The sequence below is a fragment of the Littorina saxatilis genome, linkage group LG9, assembly GCF_037325665.1.
Source record: "Littorina saxatilis isolate snail1 linkage group LG9, US_GU_Lsax_2.0, whole genome shotgun sequence".
Lineage (NCBI taxonomy): Eukaryota > Metazoa > Mollusca > Gastropoda > Littorinimorpha > Littorinidae > Littorina > Littorina saxatilis.
In genome coordinates, this window is record NC_090253.1 from 66496815 (window position 1) to 66524795 (window position 27981).

The following is a 27981-nucleotide window of genomic DNA, read 5'->3' on the forward strand; positions in this document are numbered from 1 at the left end:
ATATTCATCTTAACTTTTTACGCACATGGACGTAACTCCTTAACTTGCATTATTTTTGTGCAAGAGGATGCATCTCAAGATAGTTGATATTTTCTTATTCCCAAAAATAACAACAATTCTGTCCAAGCAGATTTGTTTTTAATTTTTATTTACAGAGGACCATTGTCGAATGTATATGGTTACTGTTGAATGAACATTTGAAATTGATTGGCTGATTACTGGTTGTTTTTTTTTAATTTTTTTTTTTACTACAGTATGAAGTTATTATATCTATTTTCTTTCATCGCAAATAAACATCTTCCTTTCTGCATACGTTTCACACCTCATTCACGTATACAACTAAATTCCATACCAAATCATCTTGCATTTTGTTCACCTCTTTCTACATTTCTCTAAACATTTTTATTTCAGTAGTCAAACACCTTTTCTTCCTATGTGGATGTTCTGTGATCAATGGATGGCGCAGACTAACATGAACATGTGCTAGAAAAATAATGTAAAATGTTTAAATGTAATCTAATGTCAGTTGTGGGCAAACACTTAACCAAAGTTAAAACGTGACCTCAAAAATGGGGTAATATGCAAAAACTTAAAAAATATATCAATATGTGATGTCATGTTAAAGCTGTCTGCAAGCAGATTTCTACACCTTCTCGTGTCATGGCCTATCCGATTCCTTATATCTCAAAGTGTCTTCCACTTAATTTTCAGTCATTTGGCTGCAATCAAAGGAAACAACAAAAGCAACGAAAAAGTTTTTATTTTACTGCGTTTTAGTGAAACATGCAGCCAATAAACACATATTCACTTGCAAAATTATACAACAAACTGTATCAATACATGTTTGTCACATTGCATTCCAAAAAAATTATCTACGATACCAAACCTAGAAAATAAACTGTACTTACATGTATGCGCGTCTATCTAACCGCACCTGGGATAACTGCAGTGAGTCGTCAAAAATAGTGTTTTTTCTGTGCGTTTTTTTTGGGAGGGGCCCGGGTAGCTCAGGTGGTAGAGCACTGGACTTGTGATCGAGAGGTCGCTGGTTCGAATCCGGGCCGGGACGGACACGGGTCAACTTTATGTGCAGACCCAGAGACGGTATCCATCTCCCACCCCCGTGTCACCACAATGGCACGTTAAAGATCTTGGTCATTCTACCATAAGTGCAGATGGCTGATACCACCTAAACACGCAAACATCAAAAAGCCGTGAGGGCGTAAAACTCGAATCGTATAAACCAATTCATGTCCAATACAGGCAATTAAGACCTGACGGACAATAAGCCCCTTAAAATTTACTGCGTTTTTTTTCAAATAATGCAATAACAGCACACACATTTGCTTGCAGAATTAAACAACAAATTTCACTGATACATGTTAGTCATTTTGCATCCAAAAAGAATGATCTACGACTCCAAACTTTGAAATATAAACTGCACTTATATTAAAATATTCTGTCAACACGTACTTCAGTTTAAGGCCTAAGTACTTAAGCATTTAGGGTCGAATCTACTTCCGCTATATTCGAAAGGGTGTGCTTGCCAGCTTCTTTAATGCAAAAAATTGAAAATATTATTCATGACGTTGCATTAAAAAAAAAAAAAAGCTTTCAGATCTTAGAATGTCATTTCATGTTTAGACAAAAACTTCAAATTGTTAAAACATGTCATTTTGGGGGGGGGGGGGGGGGGGGGGGGTAAAAACTTAAAAAATACTGAAATTTCATGTTGCAAATGCCTTAGTGGGCAAAAACTAAAAAATGTTAAGGTGTGACTTTATTTAGGCACATTTCAACTCGCTTCTCATCAAGGATAGCAAAAATGTGATTCAAAAATTTTCTTATTTGTATATTACACTATTTTTTTCCGATCAAATTAATTATTACAAAAATTGTCTAAAGTGACAAACTATGAAAATCATGCATTTAAAAAAAAAAAAAAGCTTTTAGAGCTTTCTGATGTCGCTGTAACACTTTAAAGCTGCCAGCATGCAGATTTCTACACCTTCTCGTATGATGGCCTATCCAATTCCTTATATCTCAAAGTGTCTTCCACTTTATTTTCAGCCCCGTAGAGCAAGTCGTTTGGCTGCAATCAAAGCAAACAATAAAAGCAACGAAAAAGTGTTTATTTTACAACGTTTTTGTCAAACATGCAGCCAATAAACAAATATTCACTTGCAAAATTATACAACAAACTGTATCAATACCTGTTTTTCACATTGCATTAAAAAAAAATTATCTACGATACCAAACCTAGAAAATAAACTGTACTTACATGTATGAGCGTCTATCTAACCGCACGTGGGATAACTCTGTAGCAGAGCGTATATTGCACGCTCTGCTCCGCAGAGAGTAGTCGAAAATAGTGTTTTTTTCTGTGCGTTTTTTGTAAATAATGCAATAACAGCACACACATTTGCTTGCAGAATTAAACAACAAATTTCACCGATACATGCTAGTCACATTGCATCCAAAAAGAATGATCTACGACTCCAAACTTTGAAAATAAACTGCACTTATATCAGAGACATCTCTGCTTACATTAAAATATTCTATCAACCCGTACTTAAGTTTAAGGCCTAAGTACTTAAGCATTTAGGGTCGAAACTACTTCCGCTATATTCGAAAGGGTGTGCTTGCCAGCTTCTTTAACAAAAATATTCATTTTGTCAAAATAACATGGACGCCTGTTCATTTTGAATGAACATTTTTCTTGTTACGTTTATTAGTTTTGTGGCTGTAACACAGGCAGATTGCAAGGTCAACGGTTACACCGAGCAAACCACCACTAGCAGACGAATTTGAGAGGGGAGGTGACTTTCGCAGATTTGCGCATTGTGAAGTCCCCTTGCAAGAAGCAAAAATGGCGTCGAAAAAAGACGGCAAAGAAGAAACGACAGTTACTATTGCTAAAACTCCGGCGGAGTTGCAGCGAATGAGATTAGACAAGCTTATGAAGAATCCAGTAAGTCGGGCTCCTTTTTGTGTGTGATCGGTCTGGGTTATTTTTAACTTTCTGGAGAAACAAAATGAAATGATGTTTTCTCTATTTTCAGAATCACTAGCCAATAGAGGTGAGGGGGGGTACACCATTTGTTGGACTTTCAGTTTCAGCGCTGTTGTGTCGTGATTGCTCCCTCGTTTGTTTGAGTGTAGTTTTGCAAGAAAATTTAGCTCTTTTACAATTGCTAACGGAGTTATATTCCGAAAATCGTCTATCATCATATAATTATAACTAAGTAGAGTGTGTAGCCTAGACCTTATACATTTATTTGTTTTAAATTAAAATGTCTTTGATTCTTATGTTTCAGGCCAAACCTGTGTTTATTCCAGAGGGTTCCAGGGATTCCAAGATGAAAGAGCCACCTGAGTTTATTAGAAATGTGTGGGGTCAGTATCTGTAGTGTATACAAATATTTTAATTCAAATTTTCAGTTAGCAGGCCGGGTTGTGCTGAATAGTATTTTACAATGTATCAGTTAGCGTACTGTAGTTACCACTGAACTTTGCATACATGTGTCAATGTATTTTACAACAGGAAAAGGCACTAATACTTGGAATAATGCACTGAAGCATTTATCAGCTCTTTAGCAAGAGTGACAATTTTGTCTTGATGGGACTTCAGTCTTCCCTCTTCTATTCTGTGTTTGTTTTAGTAATTTGTATTGTAGTAGAGCAAGCACAGCTAGTGATACACATATTGAAAGCAATGTAAAAAAAAGAAGAAGAAAAAAGAATACTACTACATTTCTGTCTGCAAGAAGAAAATTATGCATAGGGGATTGAAAGAAAATGCAGGTTATGATTACATGACTAGGCATAGATTTCATAATGATGATGTTATCCATCAGAGATGAGATTCTTTCTCTTTGTGGAGGAATTCCTCCCTTTTCACTCTACCTGGTGCTTATACTTTAGTTTAAGCCTATACATGGGTGAAACGGTCGAACACATTTTATTTCTTAATTTCTTATGAAGCAGTGTGGAGCATCATTGTCATACAATGATACATGTGTGAATCATTAAATCAGGGTTTCATTTACTAGTGCACACACACACACACACACACACACACACACACACACACACACACACACACACACACACACACACACAGAGATAACACGATATAGCGGCTAATTCTCAGGTGGCACCATTTTGCATCTCAGGTCAAAAACACGTACAGGCCTCGTTTGTGCTTTTTGCCTTCGACAATGTCCCATCGGATTTTGGTTGAGGGGGACAATGTCCCATTGCCTTTTTCTCCCAGGCTAAACCCTGTTAAATGTAATCTTTTCAGCCAGGTATGCAGAAATTAATAGATAATAATCTTGACATGTTTCTAATTGTGTATTTTGTAACTCTTAAGTTACAGACATGGGACTGGTCCGATTTTTATCAGAATTCCGATATTTTCCTTAGCTCACAGACCATTCTTGAGATCGATGCAAATTCGTTGAGAAAAAAGGGGGGAGGGGGGTGGTGGTATGAACCATTCAGCTGAAGCTGTCTGCGTCTGAAGTCAGTGCATTCGCACCCCAGCACTCGCGTGAACCCATAGGTGGTGGTATGAACCGTTCAGCTGAAGCTGTCTGCGTCTGAAGTCAGTGTATTCGCACCCCAGCACTCGCGTGAACCCATAGCAGTATCATGGGTTGCGTTTGATTGGCTGTCAATCTCCGACGATTATCGCCGGGGCTTAATTATTCACCGATGGCGGTTTGTGGGTTGTTTTGATTGGCTGCCGATCTCCAAACGCCGAAGGTGAAAAAGGTAGCATCATGGCGTCTGGATTCCGTATTGTTTTGTCGGCTGTGGAAGCTCTTACGATCGACGACCAAAGTGTGAAAAACAAGTGGAAAGCCAACTGGCTGTCAGAAGAAGTGACTGTCACTATCAACAAGAAAGAAAGGCGCCAGCTCATTGGCGACAGTATCGCCAAGATATCCATTCCCGGTCAGGCCGTGTGCACGTGGTGCGACAACGGCCACTGCGTGGTGAAATACGGACTATCTATGCATGGGGCAAGCTAGGAAAAGATAACTCTCGCTGCAAACCACGCCCACTCAAAAATCCGGTCGGCGATTTGGCTCCGGACCCCAGGGTCAGGTTACGGCAAAGTACGTCGTTTTGAGTGGTTGGTTGTGGACGATACTGACCGGTACCACTAGCAGATACATAGGGCTAGAGGTGCATCGACATTTTTTTCGCCAGGTCGCGAGAATTCTATAAAATAAATGCAAGCGAACTTTTGTCATTTTTTTCTTTTTGCGATAGGGCGAGTGCACCACCGAAATTAGTTGATGAGAACGTAGTCAGGTGTTTCATCTTTCATTAGCAACTGAAAAAATAAGGGGAAAGTTTTGTGTGTGTGTGATTGTTATAAATCACACTTTTGTTTAAAATGCTAAAACATATTATTCTTGTGGGTTTTATAGTTTTTTAAAAAGGCATGATCTCATTTTTTGCTATCAGGAGAGGCCCCAAAATGGCCTTTATAATTCTAACATTCATTTTCCGTCAGGGGGGCTTTGCCCCCCTGAACCCCCTACCGGGGCGTTGCCCCTGGACCCCGGCTTACTTTCCCACTCAGGCATGGGAATTGTCCGCCAAACGGCGGATTTCCGCCGAATTTTTTTTTTTTTCCGCCGAAAATGCAAAAGTGTCCGCCGAAAAAATAAAGGGGGGAGGCACACAAAAAAAGCACCGGTTACTTTGGCCTTTGCACAAAAGCCCGCGAAAACTTTCTGTACTTTGTTCACGCACTGCTACCGCCCGCCTCAGTTATTGAACTTTTATGTTTGAAAGTAAACCAGATTGCACAGATTGTGTTACAAGTTACATTTTCCTGTTTGTCTCAACAGATCAATTTTTGTATAAATTTAAACCATATAATACATGTATATATTTTTTCATCAAAAAAGCAAACATTGGTACATTTTTGTACTAAAAACTCTGATTCTAAAAACATAATTCAATGCAAACTTGGAGCTCAGATGACACCAGATTGCACCATCTGGGTTCTTTGGAGAAATTTTTTTTCCGGGGGGGCATGCCCCCGGACCCCCCTAGTAAGGCTAGGCGCTTCGCGCCGTCGACTTGACGCTTCGCGTCTTCAGTTATAAATTTTCCGCTTTTTTTACAATTTTCAATTCCCATGCCTGCTACTTTTTGAACATTTGCTGGTGTCATGTCTGAAGTTAAAGATCTCTCTCTCTCTCTCTCTCTCTCTCTCTCTCTCTCTCTCTCTCTCTCTCTCTCTCTCTCTCTCTCTCTCTCTCTCTCTCTCTCTCTCTCTCTCTCTCTCTCTCTCTCTTGTTTGGACATTTTCTATTCCCACCTCTGGACCCAGTAACTTTTTTGCACTTTGACTGTCAAGAAACAAGTGGAACGTAAGAGTAAGACCGAAGAGAAAATTTGGACTTGGTGTGCAGCTAAAATGTAGGTTTGTTCTTTGTTTGAAACAATGTCATTAAATAAATGTTGTTATTGTCTTGTCAACAACAAACATGTCCAACAACTTACCTCTATTGTTTTTTTATTCTAAATAAATGTTGGCCTACCTACTTTCCTTATTTTTGTGTAGCTCTAATTGTTAATGTGACCCAGGCCTGAAGAAACATGTAAATGGTGAGTAGAAATGTTCATCTACTCGCCAAATGCGAGTAAAGTTGCTGAAACAAATGGTTGGTTTGGCGAGTAAAATTTGCTCTCTGACTAATAAATTATGATAAGTACTAGCCAAAGGCCAGTGCCCCATTTTGTGGACTTTCAGCGCTGTAACCAAATTTTGTATGAACCTGAAATATATATATTGTGTGTGTTTTGTTCCACAGGATCCAGTGCTGGAGCGGGCAGCGGTGACTTTCACGTGTACAGAGGTGTAAGGCGTCGGGAATATGCTCGCCAAAAGTTCAACAATGAAATGACAGTTAAAGTATGTCACTTATGTATTCATTGCTCTTACAGATTTACAGAACTGACACTTGCCTCCATTTGCGGATTTCCTTGAAATGTGAACTGAAACTGAGGAACATAAAACTGTGCTCAGATTTACATTTGATTTAGCCGTTCGGTATTCAACATTTCTAAAATGTTAAAGTCCCTTGTTAAAGTTTTTGAGATTTTCTGCTGTTTGGAGTCCTGCATCTGAAATTGTAATATTGCAAATGCATTCTTGGGAATTGTGTAATGTTCTGCTGTCCACGTGACAGACTCTGTAATGTTCTGCTGTCCACATGACAGACTCTGTAATGTTCTGCTGTCCACGTGACAGACTCTGTAATGTTCTGCTGTCCCCATGACAGACTCTGACCTTGACCTTGAGGCACAGCATGTGTTCTCGTCAGTCTTATCTTGCACACACCGAGTGAAATTAGTGAAAATATCAGGTCCATCCGATCTCTGTCTAACTATAAAACATGTTCACAAAGATGTTGTTGGTATTCTGTCATGCAATACTACAATGACGGTGATGTTGTGTTGTTCAGCTGACAGCGGAGGAGGAATATCACAAGAAGGTAGAGGAGAACAAGAAGGCGGCAGAAGAACGGACCGCCAAGAAAAGAGCAAAGAGGTCAGTGTCAGGTCTCAGGGTGAGAAACAAAGAGGTCAGTGTCAGGTCTCAGGGTGAGAAACAAAGAGGTCAGTGTCAGGTCTCAGGGTGAGCAAAGAGGTCAGTGTCAGGTCTCAGGGTGAGCAAAGAGGTCAGTGTCAGGTCTCAGGGTGAGCAAAGAGGTCAGTGTCAGGTCTCAGGGTGAGCAAAGAGGTCAGTCTCAGGGTGAGCAAAGAGGTCAGTGTCAGGTCTCAGGGTGAGCAAAGAGGTCAGTGTCAGGTCTCAGGGTGAGCAAAGAGGTCAGTGTCAGGTCTCAGGGTGAGAAACAAAGAGGTCAGTGTAAGGTCTCAGGGTGAGCAAAGAGGTCAGTGTCAGGTCTCAGGGTGAGAAACAAAGAGGTCAGTGTCAGGTCTCAGGGTGAGAAACAAAGAGGTCAGTGTCAGGTCTCAGGGTGAGAAACAAAGAGGTCAGTGTCAGGTCTCAGGGTGAGAAACAAAGAGGTCAGTGTCAGGTCTCAGGGTGAGAAACAAAGAGGTCAGTGTCAGGTCTCAGGGTGAGAAACAAAGAGGTCAGTGTCAGGTCTCAGGGTGAGAAACAAAGAGGTCAGTGTCAGGTCTCAGGGTGAGAAACAAAGAGGTCAGTGTCAGGTCTCAGGGTGAGAAACCAAGGGAAGTAAGCGGTCTACGTGGAACAAGTCTCCTGGCATTTGAGAGAATAACAAGCATTGAAAAGAACAAGCAACTTTCATCTTGTCAGTTGCCAGGAGACGGTTCTGTGCAGCAAGAGTAAGTGAAACTTATGTGGAACAAGTATCCTGGCATTTGATCAATCAATCAATCAATCAATCAATCAATCAATATCAATATGAGGCTTATATCGTGCGTATTCCGTGGGTACAGTTCTAAGCGCAGGAACTTATTTATCTTTTTTAAAAAAAAATTATGCAATTTATATTCAAGGCGCAGGGATTTATTTATGCCATGTGAGATGGATTTTTTTTTACACAATACATCACGCATTCACATCGGCCAGCAGATTTAGGCGCATATCCTACTTTTCACGTCCTATTATTCCAAGTCACATGGGTATTTTGGTGGACATTTTTTATCTATGCCTGTACAATTTTGCCAGGAAAGACCCATTTGTCTTTACAACTGCTCATTGTAAGCAAGCTACATTTTGTGTTGTTATTCTCAAGTCACTTTTGAGATTGCTATCAGCAGGTGATTTTCATTCAATTTTTAAAAATTTATTCATTACAGACAGAAGAAGAAACAAAAGGTGAAGAGCAAGAAGATGAAGGATGACAACAAAGACGGTGAGTGACAGAACCACGTTCACTTCTCCCAGTTTAAAGGGGGGGGGGGGGGGGGGGGGAATTGTAGCTTATTTTGTAGACCACCTCCTCCTGTCAGCGTACCAGGTTCAAATCCTGACTGGGAACAACACTGGTCAAGTTGTCAAATTTGTGTGATGTCTCAGAGAAAGTATTCATGTCCCACCCCTGTGTCACTGCCGTAAAACAAAATACTCCAGTTAAGTGTCAAAGAGCGTACGCATGCTAATTAGACAGAAGTGCGAAAACTAGCCATGAAATTGTGACACCTAAGACTGTGCAGGAATGTGCTGAATACCTTTATCAGCCCTGTGTAGTGCTTGATTCTGTTAGCGCGATTGATTGTGATGTCACCGACCCACCACGACCAGCGAACACTGTAAGGTCTCTCTAATGTATAAAATTAGATTTTTAGGATCATTTTGTAAATTGTTCTTAATTTAAGGGTAGACCAGTGTCACAGCTGAACTTCAACAGGCTTTGTATTTAGTTAAAACAAAATTCAAGCCTATTTTTCATGTTTTGTTCAGGCTTTAATGTTTTGTTCCTAGTCCTTGGCAATTGCAAAGGTGTGAATATGGTGACACATTGAGAGGATGAAATGTTTTGTTCCTAGTCCTTGGCAATTGCAAAGGTGTGAATATGGTGACACATTGAGAGGATGAAATGTTTTGTTCCTAGTCCTTGGCAATTGCAAAGGTGTGAATATGGTGACAAATTGAGAGGATGAAATGTTTTTGAGTAGGACCCTGCATTTAAGACCAGCAAAATGTAAGAAAATCAGTTATAACTTATTAACGGAGAGGGAATCCTGAAATGGAAGCACATTTTTAGAAATTATGAGCAGAAAGAGAGGTGGGGGAGGGGGATTTGGAGGGGGGGTGGGGGGTATGAGTATCTCTTGCTTTCTACCCCACCTATGTTGACCCAGTTTCTTTTTAGCCGAGACCAGCTGTGCTGCAGCAGGTCACTCAGAATTGTAGTAACTGTGTATTAATACGCTGGAATGCAGGCGTTAGATCGACGTTACAGGAAGCGACTGCAGAAGCTAACAGTCTCAGCGGATATGTCCGAACCTGGTCAGATAGAGCCATATGAGTGGGTACGGATATATCCGTACCTGGGAGACAATGAGTAACTGTTAACTAGTTTATCTACTCATGTTGACATTTGTGAAATTGTTCCTTTCAGAGGACGACTCATCTTCAGAGGAGGAGGAAGAGGGGAGTGATGGAAAATGATCTTCCCAGACTGCAGGTGGCAGTGGAAATTGTCATACAGTGGTACCTGCCATGAAAGGACACCCTTGGGACCAGCCAGATGTGTTCTTACACTGCAGGTGGCCTGTCATGACAGGTACATTTTGGTACAGATAACAGACAAATGGACAACAGAAAGCATCCTTTCAAGGGAGGTGTCCTCTCATCGGAGGGGCCACACATCGCAGGTAACACTGTACTTCATGGGGGAATAAACAGTTAGAAAGGACAAACTGGGCAGAAACATTCAGGAAGATGATGCTAACTCAGAGTTTGGAAATGTTGGCTTGGAGAACAGACACAGTGTAGCTAGGACACCAACGCCGTTGTTTTTAGAAACGGACTGCTGTTTGTGTGAGATGGCAAGTGGAAGGCAGCTGGTGTAGAATGAGGTGTCGGGTTGTTCACTGCGTATTTATCTGAGGCACTGCACAAAATTGAAACTGTGGTACTGAGGTAACACGAGTGTGTGTGTGTGTGTGTGTGTGGTGTGTTTGTGTGATGGCATGATGTTTAGATATGGACTGTGCAAAGTAATAAATGTCATATACATTTCTGTTTTGTGTGTTTTGTATTTATTTTCTTATACTCTCCATGAACTACATTTTCAAAACTTGAATTGTATACTGATTGTGCGCTGGACCAGCAAACATGTGCTTTCACTCACACACTTGTACAAATGCATACACACACACACTCACACTCACACTCACACACACACACACACACACTCACACACACACACACACACACACACACACACACTCACACACACACACACACACACATGAAACTATTCACATTTCCTTGTAATTCATTGTATTTTAAAATTTCTCTGAGGTTTTCTCTTTTCTTATTTTTTTCCTTTTTCTTTATTAATTGTTTTCCTGTTGTATGAATATAAAGGTGTAGAAATAGCATAATCTTCCCAGGTGAAAGTACAGCTGAAAACTGATTCAGTCACCTGCCCTGCTATCAATGTTGCATGAGCATACAACTCAACATTCAGCAACAGAAGACTGTACAGTGAGAACAGTGCTGATGAAGGAATATGTAGTGCTCACAATACCTCATGTATTTAGAACTAGATGATTACCCGCTTCGCCGGGTACCGGCTTCGCCGGGATGATCGCGAGACGGAGTATGAATACCCGGCTTCGCCGGGAAAAAGTAGAGCCGAATACTGAGTTGCGCACCGTACGCCGGGTACCCGCGAGTGACGCCACACGAAGGAAGGGAGATAAACGCGCAAAACACTGGAGAAGATAAGGAAGAGTTACTGGAAATGGATCTACAGAAAAACCAAAATCGGTTCAGCGCTGTGCGCTGAGAGCACGGGTTGAAAATTTTCATCAACAAGATTGTGTCCGGGGTCTACCTGAATATGCCCACCAAATTTGAAGCAGATCCATCGAGAACTTTGGCCGTGCATCACGAAGAGAGACAGACAGACAGACACACACAAGCCGTATACATATATAGATATATAGATGTGCTCACAGTCACACTTTAGGTTTGTGTGTGTGTGTGTGAATGTTTGTGAGTGTGTATATGTGTGTGTTTGCAAGTATTACTAAGCCAATGAAGGCATTGTGGTCAAAACCTGTTCTGATCATGGTTAAACAAACATGTTGAGTGAGTAGATTTGACCCTTTTTTAAGACCCCCCTTAAGACCCCCAATTTAAGACCCCCAATTTAAGACTCTGCTTTCTCAGACTTTCTGTTCGCAACCTCTGTAAATTTTTCCTCCGTTAAAATGGCCTTTTTTTCAGTGAGTAGATTTCAGTTTTCATTCATCAGACAAGGTGCTGACAACACACAGTGTAGAAACAGTGTAGCAACAGTGGCAAGCTTTATTTCCCTGATAACATTGTCTGGCTTAACTTTTAGTGTGGGTGTCTTAAACAGAGGTTCCACTGTATAATTCTGAGCTTAAAGGCATATGTACGCGCTCTCGTGTTTACAAAGTGTAGTTTGCCCATAATCGATGTCAAACGCACCATAAGACCATGTAATGACGATATGTCGCCATGCGTGGACCATATACATGCATTACAGCTTGTTTTAGAGTCTCAAAAACTTTGGATGTAAACAAAGACGCGGAGTTATTTCCCTAGCGTCAACGCTACCTCTGTTGGCAAATCTATAAATAGGACGATCCAGATCAAAATGAAAATTAACATATCTCAACAGGGGTCCTAGACCACAATATTTTGCAGGGAACTTAATTTAGCATGTCTCCAGCTGTTGGTAAAGCAATTAGCGTGTATAGTCATCGAGTACATATGGCTTTAAGTCCTGGAATAAATCCTCCACTCTGTTGTTTTTTTAAAACATGAATCATTTCTCACTCAGGAAGTACAGTCTAGTTATGTAATGTGGTTTCTGTTTTAACAAAAATGTTAATTTCTGAGATAATTTACAGACGAGGTTACATATAACAGGCTACAGGTGATTTCGTTGTATTATAACAATTTCAATGTCTTAAACTTACAGGTCATTCCATATTTTCATGTACAAAAATGTGTGTTTGTTAGGAGAAGAAAATATGAATAAAACCACTATTGCTTATGAAGACAATTCATATGTCATGAGAGAACTATTGGTGGCAAAGCCATTCTCCTTCACCAGCTGTTTGTAGAACCCGGCTGACATCTTGGGTGTGCGAGTTCTGTTGGGGTCGCTGAAATCAACCTGCACGAGAAATCAGAACAGCGTCTCACATTTAGTTCAGATTTTCCTGTCAAATAGGGTTACAGGTACATCGCTTCTTACCTTTAAAACATATCATGTCCACTTCCACTGTGCAGATTTTCCTGTCAAATAGGGTTACAGGTACATCGCTTCTTACCTTTAAAACATATCATGTCCACTTCCACTGTGCAGATTTTCCTGTCAAATAGGGTTACAGGTACATCGCTTCTTACCTTTAAAACATATCATGTCCACTTCCACTGTGCAGAGTTGGAGTTTGGGGGAACCGAATTTCCCACCAATGGGATAATAAAGTAACAGAAATTAATGATCCTGTTTCTAAACCAATGCAATGCAAACACAAAATTAAAACAAGTCGCGTAAGGCAAAATTACTACATTTAGTCAAGCTGTGGAACTCACAGAATGAAACTGAACGTAGTCCGCCGCTAGTGCAAAAGGCAGTGAAAGTGACGAGCCTGTTTGGCGCGGTAGCGGTTTGTGCTGTGCTTCATAGCACGCTTTACTGTACCTCTCTTTGTTTTAACGTTCTGAGCGTGTTTTTAATCCAAACATATCATATCTATATGTTTTTGGAATCAGGAACCGACAAGGAATAAGATGAAATAGTTTTTAACACGATTTCGGAAATTTAATTTTAATTATAATGTTTATATTTTTAATTTTCAGAGCTTGTTTTTAACCCGAATATAACATATGTATATGTTTTTGGAATCAGAACATGATGAAGAATAAAATAAAAGTAATTTTGGATCGTTTTATAAAAAAATAATTTTAATTACAATTTTCAGATTTTTAATGACCAAAGTCATTAATTAATTTGGAAGCCTCTATGCTGAAATGCAATACCGAAGTCCGGCCTTTGTCGAAGATTGCTTGGCCAAAATTTCAATCAATTTGATTGAAAATTGAAGGTGTGACAGTGCGCCGCCTCAACTTTTACAAAAAGCCGGATATGACGTCATAAAAGACATTTATCGAAAAAATAACGTCTGGGGATATCATACCCAGAAACTCTCATGTAAAATGTCATAAAGATCGGTCCAGTAGTTTACTCTGAATCGTTCTACACACACACACACACACACACACACACACACACACACACACACACACACACACACACACAACGACCCTCGTCTAGATTCCCCCTCTATGTTAAAACATTTAGTCAAAACTTGACTAAATGTAATGAGAGAGCTTACCAACTTGTTATGAGAGGTAGACAGAGACAGTTGAAGCCGATGTTAACACTTCCTCCCTTGCAAGACACTACTTCCAGACAATCTGTTGATACATCTGCTAACTGGCCCCCATTTAAGACTCACTGCCTTCTTTTCCAGACAATCTGTTGAAACATCTGCTAACTGGCCCCCAGTTAAGTCTCACTCCCTACTTTTCCAGACAATCTGTTGATACATCTGCTAACTGGCCCCCAGTTAAGTCTCACTCCCTACTTTTCCAGACAATCTGTTGATACATCTGCTAACTGGCCCCCAGTTAAGTCTCACTCCCTACTTTTCCAGACAATCTGTTGATACATCTACTAACTGGCCCCCATTTAAGACTCACTGCCTTCTTTTCCAGACAATCTGTTGAAACATCTGCTAACTGGCCCCCAGTTAAGACTCACTCCCTACTTTTCCAGACAATCTGTTGATACATCTGCTAACTGGCCCCCAGTTAAGACTCACTCCCTACTTTTCCAGACAATCTGTTGATACATCTGCTAACTGGCCCCCAGTTGAGACTCACTGCCTACTTTTCCAGACAATCTGTTGATACATCTGCTAACTGGCCCCCATTTAAGATTCACTGTCTACTTTTCCAGACAATCTGTTGATACATCTGCTAACTGGCCCCCATTTAAGACTCACTGCCTTCTTTTCCAGACAATCTGTTGAAACATCTGCTAACTGGCCCCCATTTAAGACTCACTCCCTACTTTTCCAGACAATCTGTTGATACATCTGCTAACTGGCCCCCATTTAAGACTCACTGCCTTCTTTTCCAGACAATCTGTTGAAACATCTGCTAACTGGCCCCCAGTTAAGAGTCCCTGCCTTTTAAGACCTAATGTTCTCAGAGTTTGGATGTCTTAAAGGGGGGGGGGGGGGGGTTCCGATGTACATGCTACGCAAGAACTTACCTGGTACAGACCAAAGTGCTTGGTGTAGCCAGACCCCCACTCAAAGTTGTCCATCAGTGACCACGCCGTGTAGCCCCGCACGTTACACCCGTCTAGCTTGATGGCTGAAACAACACAGGATGTATTAGTCAACTCCACTCAAAGTTGTCCATCAGTGACCACGCCGTGTAGCCCCGCACGTTACACCCGTCTAGCTTGATGGCTGAAACAACACAGGATGTATTAGTCAACTCCACTCAAAGTTGTCCATCAGTGACCACGCCGTGTAGCCCCGCACGTTACACCCGTCTAGCTTGATGGCTGAAATGTATTCATGCTTGTAATTAAAACGCAGCTAGCTTACCTTCATTATTTAAAGCCGTAGGAACATTGTTCGTCTCCAAAGGGAAAATACACAACAAAGCTGCAACTACTTTCTCTAGATCTCTTGCTGTCTTTCTTTCTTTTCCTCAACGATTAGATTCATGTTCCCTTGGTTTTAGAGACGATTGCCGATGCATGAAAGGGACCTGAGGGCAAAAACACACACACACACACACACACACACACACACACACACACACACACACACACACACACACACACATGCAAAACAACTGTTTGAAACAAACATCAGCACCTTTAAGCAGCTCGTTGGTGTAGTTTCTGTAGTAGTAGATCCTGCCGACGTCATTCAGGCCGGTGACGTCATCGTTGGATCTGCCGCTCTCCGTGATGTAGACAGGGGGGTTGCCCCAGTGCTCCTTGGCCCAGTCCAGAACGTAGCGCAGTCCCCAGGGGTTGACATTCAGCCAGCCCACGTCCGTACTGTACGTGCCACACACACAGAGCAACAATGCCGTGCTAACCAGAAGTGCATTATCATTTTGTAAATCATATACCTTTCGTGGTAACCAGAAGTACATTATAACATTGTAGATCATAATTATACCTGTAATGGCTTGAGATTTACTGGCCGATGTGTGTGCGTGATATATTGTGTAAAACATTTCATCTCACACGGCAGAAAATAATATGTAAAGCGCTTAGAGAACGTCAAGTATAGTCTGTCCCTTGGGTGGTCGTTATACAAAGTATAGTCTGTCCCTTGGGTGGTCGTTATACAAAGTATAGTCTGTCCCTTAGGTGGTCGTTATACAAAGTATAGTCTGTCCTTTAGGTGGTCGTTATACAAAGTATGGTCTGTCCCTTGGGTGGTCGTTATACAAAGTATAGTCTGTTCCTTGGGTGGTCGTTATACAAAGTATAGTCTGTCCCTTAGGTGGTCGTTATACAAAGTATAGTCTGTCCTTTAGGTGGTCGTTATACACGGTATAGTCTGTCCCTTAGGTGGTCGTTATACAAAGTATAGTCTATCCCTTGGGTGGTCGTTATACAAAGTATAGTCTGTCCCTTGGGTGGTCGTTATACCAAGTATGGTCTGTCCCTTGGGTGGTCGTTATACAAAGTAGAGTCTGTCCCTTGGGTGGTCGTTATACAAAGTATAGTCTGTCCCTTGGGTGGTCGTTATACCAAGTATGGTCTGTCCATTGGGTGGTCGTTATACAAAGTATAGTCTGTCCCTTGGGTGGTCGTTATACAAAGTATAGTCTGTCCCTTGGGTGGTCGTTATACAAAGTATAGTCTGTCCCTTGGGTGGTCGTTATACCAAGTATAGTCTGTCCCTTGGGTGGTCATTATACAAAGTATAGTCTGTCCTTTGGGTGGTCGTTATACAAAGTATAGTCTGTCCCTTGGGTGGTCGTTATACCAAGTATAGTCTGTCCCTTGGGTGGTCGTTATACAAAGTATGGTCTGTCCCTTGGGTGGTCGTTATACAAAGTAGAGTCTGTCCCTTGGGTGGTCGTTATACAAAGTATAGTCTGTCCCTTGGGTGGTCGTTATACAAAGTATGGTCTGTCCCTTGGGTGGTCGTTATACAAAGTATAGTCTGTCCCTTGGGTGGTCGTTATACAAAGTATAGTCTGTCCCTTGGGTGGTCGTTATACAAAGTATGGTCTGTCCCTTGGGTGGTCGTTATAGGCAGGTTTGACTGTAGTGTGTTGGAAAGAGTCCTTGTGTCTGCAGTTACGCAGAGTGTGTGCGTGTGTGTGTGTGTGTGGGTGTGTGTGTGTGTGTGTGTGTGTGTGTGTGTGTGTGTGTGTGTGTGTGTGGGGGTGGGTGGGTGTCGTTGTGTGCATGCCTCTTTCACTGTATGTATGTGTGTCTTTGCGTGTAGGTGACCGACAGCGAATGGCAGAGACTCACTGTGCCCAGTAAGGGTCAAGCCTGTACTCGATGTCTTGGTCAGCCTGGTAGCTGACGTCAGAGTCTCGGCTGGATTTCTCGCTGATGACGTTACTGGTGTAGTGGTTCACACCCAAGAAGTCGTAGGCCCCTGATATAGGTTTGAACAGGAATGCTAGTACCTACTTACATCAGCTAGATTTTCACTGTTATTTCATGGCATCACCTTGACAATAAAGCTCACATCCAACAACAAATAGACGGCTAACGTTCCAGAATTAAAAAACAAAAACAAAAACAAAAAACACAAGAAAAGTTAAAAATGTTCAATTTTTGACAAAACAGAACATCCACAAGTCCATGGGCTTTAAAGCAAATAATTATGAGACACATGACGAAAACGGTTCTGAATAAACCTAAAAGGCGCTGTAAAATTATTGTTGTGTGACCCACACTCCTCTATCAGTCTGTGACGTATATAGTAATGACTCCATGCTGTTTCAGCACTGACGTAGCACTACTTATTTGTACGTTTATTCATTCTCTCTTTCTCGCCCAAATCGCCAAACAGGTCGCAGGGACTTGGACAACATCAACCCTCTTTCTCATCCGTACCAACGTTACCCTCCACACACTCGGACCCTCTTTCTCATCCGTACTAACGTTACCCTCCACACCCTCGGACCCTCTTTCTCATCCGTACTAACGTTACCCTCCACACCCTCGGACCCTCTTTCTCATCCGTACCAACGTTACCCTCCACACACTCGGACCCTCTTTCTCATCCGTACTAACGTTACCCTCCACACCCTCGGACCCTCTTTCTCATCCGTACTAACGTTACCCTCCACACCCTCGGACCCTCTTTCTCATCCGTACTAACGTTACCCTCCACACCCTCGGACCCTCTTTCTCATCCGTACTAACGTTACCCTCCACACCCTCGGACCCTCTTTCTCATCCGTACTAACGTTACCCTTCACACCCTCGGACCCTCTTTCTCATCCGTACTAACGTTACCCTCCACACACTCGGACCCTCTTTCTCATCCGTACTAACGTTACCCTCCACACCCTCGGACCCTCTTTCTCATCCGTACCAACGTTACCCTCCACACCCTCGGACCCTCTTTCTCATCCGTACCAACGTTACCCTCCACACCCTCGGACCCTCTTTCTCATCCGTACTAACGTTACCCTCCACACCCTCGGACCCTCTTTCTCATCCGTACTAACGTTACCCTCCACACACTCGGACCCTCTTTCTCATCCGTACTAACGTTACCCTTCACACCCTCGGACCCTCTTTCTCATCCGTACTAACGTTACCCTCCACACCCTCGGACCCTCTTTCTCATCCGTACCAACGTTACCCTCCACACCCTCGGACCCTCTTTCTCATCCGTACCAACGTTACCCTTCACACCCTCGGACCCTCTTTCTCATCCGTACCAACGTTACCCTCCACACCCTCGGACCCTCTTTCTCATCCGTACTAACGTTACCCTTCACACCCTCGGACCCTCTTTCTCATCCGTACTAACGTTACCCTTCACACCCTCGGACCCTCTTTCTCATCCGTACTAACGTTACCCTTCACACCCTCGGACCCTCTTTCTCATCCGTACCAACGTTACCCTCCACACCCTCGGACCCTCTTTCTCATCCGTACTAACGTTACCCTTCACACCCTCGGACCCTCTTTCTCATCCGTACTAACGTTACCCTTCACACCCTCGGACCCTCTTTCTCATCCGTACTAACGTTACCCTTCACACCCTCGGACCCTCTTTCTCATCCGTACTAACGTTACCCTCCACACACTCGGACCCTCTTTCTCATCCGTACTAACGTTACCCTCCACACACTCGGACCCTCTTTCTCATCCGTACTAACGTTACCCTCCACACCCTCGGACCCTCTTTCTCATCCGTACTAACGTTACCCTCCACACCCTCGGACCCTCTTTCTCATCCGTACTAACGTTACCCTCCACACACTCGGACCCTCTTTCTCATCCGTACTAACGTTACCCTCCACACACTCGGACCCTCTTTCTCATCCGTACTAACGTTACCCTCCACACCCTCGGACCCTCTTTCTCATCCGTACTAACGTTACCCTCCACACCCTCGGACCCTCTTTCTCATCCGTACTAACGTTACCCTCCACACACTCGGACCCTCTTTCTCATCCGTACCAACGTTACCCTCCACACCCTCGGACCCTCTTTCTCATCCGTACTAACGTTACCCTCCACACCCTCGGACCCTCTTTCTCATCCGTACTAACGTTACCCTTCACACCCTCGGACCCTCTTTCTCATCCGTACTAACGTTACCCTCCACACCCTCGGACCCTCTTTCTCATCCGTACTAACGTTACCCTCCACACCCTCGGACCCTCTTTCTCATCCGTACTAACGTTACCCTTCACACCCTCGGACCCTCTTTCTCATCCGTACTAACGTTACCCTCCACACCCTCGGACCCTCTTTCTCATCCGTACTAACGTTACCCTTCACACCCTCGGACCCTCTTTCTCATCCGTACTAACGTTACCCTTCACACCCTCGGACCCTCTTTCTCATCCGTACTAACGTTACCCTCCACACCCTCGGACCCTCTTTCTCATCCGTACTAACGTTACCCTTCACACCCTCGGACCCTCTTTCTCATCCGTACTAACGTTACCCTCCACACCCTCGGACCCTCTTTCTCATCCGTACTAACGTTACCCTTCACACCCTCGGACCCTCTTTCTCATCCGTACTAACGTTACCCTCCACACCCTCGGACCCTCTTTCTCATCCGTACCAACGTTACCCTCCACACACTCGGACCCTGCTTTCTTAGATTGTCTGTTGTGTACCTCCAGACTATGACCCCATCTCTTAATTAAGGCGTGATTTTGTCAGATAAGTAGCCGCCTTTAAAAGGCCTTCCAACGTATTTTTTTGGTTTTAAACATTTGTATTAAAGTTTTAAATACGTAGTACAACACAAACATACATGTATAGGGAGGTTCATTATAACGAGAGAAAAATATTTGACGAAATGAACAGTCTAACAGTATGTGATCCCCATACCTTTGTTCATCCTCAATTCGTCGTCCGTGAAGACAGGCAGACGAGACTTGGCGAAGCCCTGCCTGAGACTCTTGGTGGCGATGTATCGCTTCATCACCTCGGGGTAGTCGCCGCTGCCGTAGATGGGGTTGCCGAACCAGCCCAGCTTGAACATGACCGCGCGGTCTGCAGCGTACACGTCCTGGTTGCGTAGCGTCAGGGGCTCCTTCCACCCGATATCCAGCGTGATGCCCACCTGGCCTGTTTGTGGAACATTTGATGGTACGGGTAAGATATCACAAAACAGAGGAAACAAAATAAATACTTGCTGACGTCGTAGTCGTTACCACCATCATCATCGGTAGCAGTAGCAGATACTACTCTTACTGTAACTACAACTAATATAGCAGCAACAACAACAACCTAACAACAACAACCTAACAACCACCTTACAACAACAACCTAACAACAACATCACAACAACAATAACAGCAGCAACAATAACCACAACAGCAGCAGCAGCAACAGCAACAAAAGTGCCTGAAGTGTATGAGGATTGAGCCATAGTGTTCAGGATTGAGCCATAGTGTTCAGGATTGAGCCATAGTGTTCAGGATTGAGCCATAGTGTTCAGGATTGAGCCATAGTGTTCAGGATTGAGCCATAGTGTTCAGGATTGAGCCATAGTGTTCAGGATTGAGCCATAGTGTTCAACAAACAAAACAAAACCAACAGCATGATGTAGGTGTCGGAAAAGCCTATTCTTCGCGTTGGAAGCTCTGACGTCAGTTATGATGATGCTATGACCAGCAGTGTCAACAACGATATGTGACGATAATAACGTTGTCGTAAGTTTGTGACATTATGATCGACATACACTCTAAAATTACAACATATATGTATGTACCATGATACAGGTGTCTGAAGTATTTATCATAGGTGTGGTAAGCCTTGACGTGAGCCCTGATGATGTTGTGAGCCACAATGTAGTCAGCGACACCTGGTGCCTGAGCGTTGTACACCTGGGTGGTGGCGATTGGCTCATTGATGGTAATCCACAGCAAAACCTGTTGACATTATTATGGTGTGATATTTCACGGACAAACAGAGAAAGGAAGAAGGGATGACAAAACAAGAAGAGAACAAAACGAAACACAGGAAGACCAGCCAGCTAGGAACTAATGGTAATATTGGCTACACTTTCACGTCTAAACATTTATTAATATTGCCGGTATTGAAACTGCAATAATTCACTATTTCAAATCTATATTTTAATTTCCTTGCATGTCTTGACCAGATTTTCATTTAGAGTAAAAGTCTACATTATGACCCAAGAGCTTCACTAAAATGAAACCGATGTTTTACTAGCAATCGTAATTCAATGATTTGGTTCACCTACTGATGGAGGAAGAGACGTTTCTCAGCACCAACGATGGCGTATGGTTTGGATGTCCTTCGGGCGGCACTGTGGTATTGTTCTACGTGAGACAACTTTTTTCTTTTATCTGCTAGCGTCATTTGCTACTCGTGATATAATCTCAGAGGTACCACAATAGCTTATCGGTAGAGGCTTCAATGACCAGACGTTACTAGCCAGAATGTACAGCTATACACATTCACTAGATGACTTGAGACTTGAGATCACTTGAGACTTGAGATGACTTGAGACTTGAGATGACTCGAGAGGAAATATGCTGGCTATTGCTTCTTTATTACGAACACGATGCCATTGAAAACAAAGACTACAGGAACGACAACTATGATGATGATGACGACAACTATGATGATGATGACGACAACTATGATGATGATGACGACACAGATACCCGTTGTAAGACCATGCCACCGATCATCTCAGGCTTTTAATACACTTCAAACTCCATTCCCTTCAACACACTGCGAAGCAACAACTGCTTTATGTATAGAATGGGAATCAACAACTGCTTTATGTATAGAATGCGAATCAACAACTGCTTTATGTATAGAATGGGAATCAACAACTGCTTTATGTATAGAATGGGAATCAACAACTGCTTTATGTATAGAATGGGAATCAACAACTGCTTTATGTATAGAATGGGAATTTCTTTGAAAAAAAACCCCACTTCAGTTCTTAACGATGTCCAGAACCTACATGCGCCATTCTCAGATTGTGTCTGCCTGACTGTTCTCGCAATACGCCAAGCCCACAGTCGTACTGTGCTATCAAAAGCTTTTAATTGTACATCCCAATTCGAAATCATCGTATGAACATGTTCTGTGGTTTGAAACATGATGACGCCAATTAAGTAACCCCAGTAATGTACTATATGGACAGACTTCTCCACGATCCACAAGCAGCTCACCCTGTCCCCGAACTGTTCGTAACAGACCCTGGCGTAGTTGTCAAAGTCATCAATGATTCTCTCATCCATCCAGCCGCCATACTTGTCCTGCAGGGCTTGCGGCAGGTCCCAGTGGTACAGGGTGACCATAGGCTGGATGTTGGCCTCCAACAGGGCGTCGATCAGGTCGTTGTAGTACCTGACACCCAGCGGGTTGAGAGAGCGCGGCGTGCCGTCAGGTAACACGCGGGGCCACGAGATGGAGAAACGGTAGTGTTGTACCTGTTGGACGCAAAGAGCACACCTTGAGAGAGAGAGCGCGGCGTGCCGTCAGGTAACACACGGGGCCACGAGATGGAGAACCGGTAGGGTTGTCCCTGTTGGACACAAACAACACACCTTCAGAGGGAACACCCTTACAAAGAACAGACAATCAGGGTTTAGAAAGCAGCGGAAAGAGAGAGAGAGAGAGAGAGAGAGAGAGAGAGAGAGAGAGAGAGAGAGAGAGAGAGAGAGAGAGAGGAACATGCATTCTTATTGTAAGTAGTTAGTACGCTTGCTTGCTGAATGTTGTTGTTGTTCTTATCGCTATGCTGGTTTAGTTTGCTTGTATTTTCTAATTTCATGAATTGTAAATCGTGTGTGCTCGCATCGCACGCGCGCGCGTGTGTGTGTGTGTGTGTGTGTGTGTGTGTGTGTGTGTGTGTGTGTGTGTGTGTGTATGTGTATGTGTGTGTGTGTGGTGTTTATTGGAATTTTAAAACGCTTAGAGCTGTGAATCGGGACTTGCGCTACAGCAAAGTGATTTATTATTATTATTATCATGTGTGTTGACTCCCAGCTTGTTGGTCTTCATTAATCATTGCCTGGCCATCGTTCTTGTCTCAACGACTTGAAACATTTTCTTAGCGAAGTTCATTATCTGGTGTATCATACGAGTAAGTGGTTGTCTGTCTGTTCTCTTTAACGTGAAGACCACTGAGTCGATCTACAGTGATTGTAACGTGTTGATTAGTCATAAATTAAACGCTCCAATAACTTACCAGTCTTGTTTTTTTTATGTTAACTTTAACGTTTTTGATGTGAAATGCCCCGATACTACCCGTCAACACCACGAACAGCGCCCGTTTTCTCCTGAGAAAGTCAGCATCGCTCCTAAAAACTAACCCGTCTGTGACACAACGACTGAAAAACAGTTAGTCACTCAAGCTATTTATACTGACCCCAAGTTCTTTGAGCATGTTGACGTCATCAGCGATGTGATGATAACTGTCACAGGCCACGTCACCAGTTGACCCATCAGCAATTTTTGCGCCTGGGTCGTGAACCTTCGTGTCCCAGATACTGGGACCCTTGCCTGCCACAAAGACAAGTAGAGATTTCTTATAATCATAAGATCTTAATTAAGAGCGATCACCCCCGAAAGCAGAGTATGGCTGCCTAAATGGCGGGGTAAAAACTGTCGTGCACGTAAAAACGGGGGGGGGGGGGGGGGGGGATTCAGCCCATGAACGCAGAAGAAGAAGAATAAGAGCGATCATATTGGACAATATATGCAGGACAATATATGCAGGACAATATATGCAGGACAATATATGCAGGACAATATATGCAGGACAATATATGCAGGACAATATATGCAGGACATAACCAAAATAATCCAACTGGAGGCTACATCTCAAATGCACATCAACGTTCTAACAAGAAACGGTAATCCCAGTGACAACAACACAGATTAGAGGCCGTGAAAAGGTTTAATGAACAGTTATAGCACGTGTTATGGAAGATGGCACAAACTTCCTGAAGCGACACGTAAAACAAGAAAAGGTGATGCGATGAAAAAAAATAGCCCCGAAAGAAATCATCATTTGAAATATAGCACTTTCAATCGTTGTTGAGAAGTATATCACACACACACACACGTTTAGGTCAGAGGTCAACTCAATGACAACGACTCACCATCTTCATTCCAGGCGCCCTCAACCTGGTAAGCGGAAGTGGCGGTGCCCCACATGAAGTCATCCGGGAACTTCTCGTACAGGAATACGTCACGGTCCTGGGGGTCTGGAAACCATGGCAACCAGTTTCAATGTCAGGTACGAGTCTTGTCGCAGATAAATTATCTCGATGAAAAAATAAACCAAACCCTTTGCAAGTTACCTAAACAAAGTTAGGAAGTTCGTCACCTTTGGTGTCACCACACTTTAGAAACGAAAGAACCCGCTAAGACTGGGGTGTGTCTGCTGTGCTTGTCCTTCTATGGTATTTATACAGTCGTGCTTGTCCTTCTATGGTATTTATACAGTCGTGCTTGTCCTTCTATGGTATTTATACAGTCGTGCTTGTCCTTCTATGGTATGTATACAGTCGTGCTTGTCCTTCCATGGTATTTATACATTCGTGCTTGTCCTTCTATGGTATTTATACATTCGTGCTTGTCCTTCTATGGTATTTATACATTCGTGCTTGTCCTTCTATGGTATTTATACATTCGTGCTTGTCCTTCCATGGTATTTATACAGTCGTGCTTGTCCTTCTATGGTATGTATACAGTCGTGCTTGTCCTTCTATGGTATTTATACAGTCGTGCTTGTCCTTCTATGGTATGTATACAGTCGTGCTTGTCCTTCTATGGTATTTATACAGTCGTGCTTGTCCTTCTATGGTATTTATACAGTCGTGCTTTTGCTTCTTACGCGTGCATGCAAATCTTCGTCCGATGATACGAGGAGGCAAAGAAAGAGAACGGCCAGTATGGACAACACTGCCCGATGATAAGAGGAGGCAAAGAAAGAGAACGGCCAGTATGGACAACACTGCCCGATGATAAGAGGAGGCAAAGAAAGAGAACGGCCAGTATGGACAACACTGCCCGATGATACGAGGAGGCAAAGAAAGAGAACGGCCAGTATGGACAACACTGCCCGATGATACGAGGAGGCAAAGAAAGAGAACGGCCAGTATGGACAACACTGCCCGATGATACGAGGAGGCAAAGAAAGAGAACGGCCAGTATGGACAACACTGCCCGGTGATACGAGGAGGCAAAGAAAGAGAACGGCCAGTATGGACAACACTGCCCGATGATACGAGGAGGCAAAGAAAGAGAACGGCCAGTATGGACAACACTGCCCGGTGATACGAGGAGGCAAAGAAAGAGAACGGCCAGTATGGACAACACTGCCCGATGATAAGAGGAGGCAAAGAAAGAGAACGGCCAGTATGGACAACACTGCCCGATGATAAGAGGAGGCAAAGAAAGAGAACGGCCAGTATGGACAACACTGCCCGATGATAAGAGGAGGCAAAGAAAGAGAACGGCCAGTATGGACAACACTGCCCGATGATAAGAGGAGGCAAAGAAAGAGAACGGCCAGTATGGACAACACTGCCCGGTGATACGAGGAGGCAAAGAAAGAGAACGGCCAGTATGGACAACACTGCCCGATGATACGAGGAGGCAAAGAAAGAGAACGGCCAGTATGGACAACACTGCCCGGTGATACGAGGAGGCAAAGAAAGAGAACGGCCAGTATGGACAACACTGCCCGATGATAAGAGGAGGCAAAGAAAGAGAACGGCCAGTATGGACAACACTGCCCGGTGATACGAGGAGGCAAAGAAAGAGAACGGCCAGTATGGACAACACTGCCCGATGATAAGAGGAGGCAAAGAAAGAGAACGGCCAGTATGGACAACACTGCCCGGTGATACGAGGAGGCAAAGAAAGAGAACGGCCAGTATGGACAACACTGCCCGATGATAAGAGGAGGCAAAGAAAGAGAACGGCCAGTATGGACAACACTGCCCGATGATAAGAGGAGGCAAAGAAAGAGAACGGCCAGTATGGACAACACTGCCCGATGATACGAGGAGGCAAAGAAAGAGAACGGCCAGTATGGACAACACTGCCCGATGATACGAGGAGGCAAAGAAAGAGAACGGCCAGTATGGACAACACTGCCCGATGATACGAGGAGGCAAAGAAAGAGAACGGCCAGTATGGACAACACTGCCCGATGATACGAGGAGGCAAAGAAAGAGAACGGCCAGTATGGACAACACTGCCCGGTGATACGAGGAGGCAAAGAAAGAGAACGGCCAGTATGGACAACACTGCCCGATGATACGAGGAGGCAAAGAAAGAGAACGGCCAGTATGGACAACACTGCCCGGTGATACGAGGAGGCAAAGAAAGAGAACGGCCAGTATGGACAACACTGCCCGATGATAAGAGGAGGCAAAGAAAGAGAACGGCCAGTATGGACAACACTGCCCGATGATACGAGGAGGCAAAGAAAGAGAACGGCCAGTATGGACAACACTGCCCGATGATACGAGGAGGCAAAGAAAGAGAACGGCCAGTATGGACAACACTGCCCGATGATACGAGGAGGCAAAGAAAGAGAACGGCCAGTATGGACAACACTGCCCGGTGATACGAGGAGGCAAAGAAAGAGAACGGCCAGTATGGACAACACTGCCCGATGATACGAGGAGGCAAAGAAAGAGAACGGCCAGTATGGACAACACTGCCCGGTGATACGAGGAGGCAAAGAAAGAGAACGGCCAGTATGGACAACACTGCCCGATGATAAGAGGAGGCAAAGAAAGAGAACGGCCAGTATGGACAACACTGCCCGATGATACGAGGAGGCAAAGAAAGAGAACGGCCAGTATGGACAACACTGCCCGATGATAAGAGCAGGCAAAGAAAGAGAACGGCCAGTATGGACAACACTGCCCGATGATACGAGGAGGCAAAGAAAGAGAACGGCCAGTATGGACAACACTGCCCGATGATAAGAGGAGGCAAAGAAAGAGAACGGCCAGTATGGACAACACTGCCCGATGATAAGAGGAGGCAAAGAAAGAGAACGGCCAGTATGGACAACACTGCCCGATGATAAGAGGAGGCAAAGAAAGAGAACGGCCAGTATGGACAACACTGCCCGATGATAAGAGCAGGCAAAGAAAGAGAACGGCCAGTATGGACAACACTGCCCGATGATACGAGGAGGCAAAGAAAGAGAACGGCCAGTATGGACAACACTGCCCGATGATAAGAGGAGGCAAAGAAAGAGAACGGCCAGTATGGACAACACTGCCCGATGATAAGAGGAGGCAAAGAAAGAGAACGGCCAGTATGGACAACACTGCCCGATGATAAGAGCAGGCAAAGAAAGAGAACGGCCAGTATGGACAACACTGCCCGATGATACGAGGAGGCAAAGAAAGAGAACGGCCAGTATGGACAACACTGCCCGATGATACGAGGAGGCAAAGAAAGAGAACGGCCAGTATGGACAACACTGCCCGATGATACGAGGAGGCAGAGAAAGAGA

General features: G+C 43.7%; 2 protein-coding genes across 2 annotated transcripts in view; one reads left to right on the plus strand and one right to left on the minus strand.

Moving 5' to 3' along the window:
- The first annotated feature begins 2815 nt into the window (after nucleotides 1-2815).
- On the plus strand, nucleotides 2816-10712 carry LOC138976879 (PRKR-interacting protein 1 homolog). Its single transcript, XM_070349764.1, has 6 exons — nucleotides 2816-2971; nucleotides 3318-3396; nucleotides 6843-6943; nucleotides 7497-7582; nucleotides 8824-8879; nucleotides 10089-10712. The coding sequence occupies exons 1-6, from the start codon at nucleotides 2870-2872 to the stop codon at nucleotides 10136-10138; spliced, it is 474 nt and encodes a 157-aa protein (XP_070205865.1). The 5' UTR covers nucleotides 2816-2869; the 3' UTR covers nucleotides 10139-10712.
- A 1284-nt stretch (nucleotides 10713-11996) lies between these two features.
- The window catches only part of LOC138976878 (lactase/phlorizin hydrolase-like), a 38734-nt gene continuing 22749 nt past the window's right edge, over nucleotides 11997-27981 (minus strand). Inside the window, exons 10-18 of the mRNA XM_070349763.1 lie at nucleotides 24596-24700; nucleotides 23860-23993; nucleotides 22658-22918; nucleotides 21220-21379; nucleotides 20334-20573; nucleotides 17268-17397; nucleotides 15640-15827; nucleotides 15021-15124; nucleotides 11997-12851 (exon numbers count right to left, since the gene is read on the minus strand). Coding sequence (XP_070205864.1) covers nucleotides 12726-12851; nucleotides 15021-15124; nucleotides 15640-15827; nucleotides 17268-17397; nucleotides 20334-20573; nucleotides 21220-21379; nucleotides 22658-22918; nucleotides 23860-23993; nucleotides 24596-24700 — 1448 coding nt within the window. The 3' untranslated portion in view covers nucleotides 11997-12725. The remainder of the gene's footprint in view (nucleotides 12852-15020; nucleotides 15125-15639; nucleotides 15828-17267; nucleotides 17398-20333; nucleotides 20574-21219; nucleotides 21380-22657; nucleotides 22919-23859; nucleotides 23994-24595; nucleotides 24701-27981) is intronic.

Excerpts from the sequence above, each read along its gene's own strand:
- LOC138976879 (XM_070349764.1), top strand. The coding sequence starts at position 2,870 with ATGGCGTCGAAAAAAGACGGCAAAGAAGAAACGACAGTTACTATTGCT. Across the intron at positions 7,583-8,823 it reads GCCAAGAAAAGAGCAAAGAG|ACAGAAGAAGAAACAAAAGG; the intron begins GTCAGTGTCAGG and ends TATTCATTACAG. Across the intron at positions 8,880-10,088 it reads GAAGGATGACAACAAAGACG|AGGACGACTCATCTTCAGAG; the intron begins GTGAGTGACAGA and ends TGTTCCTTTCAG.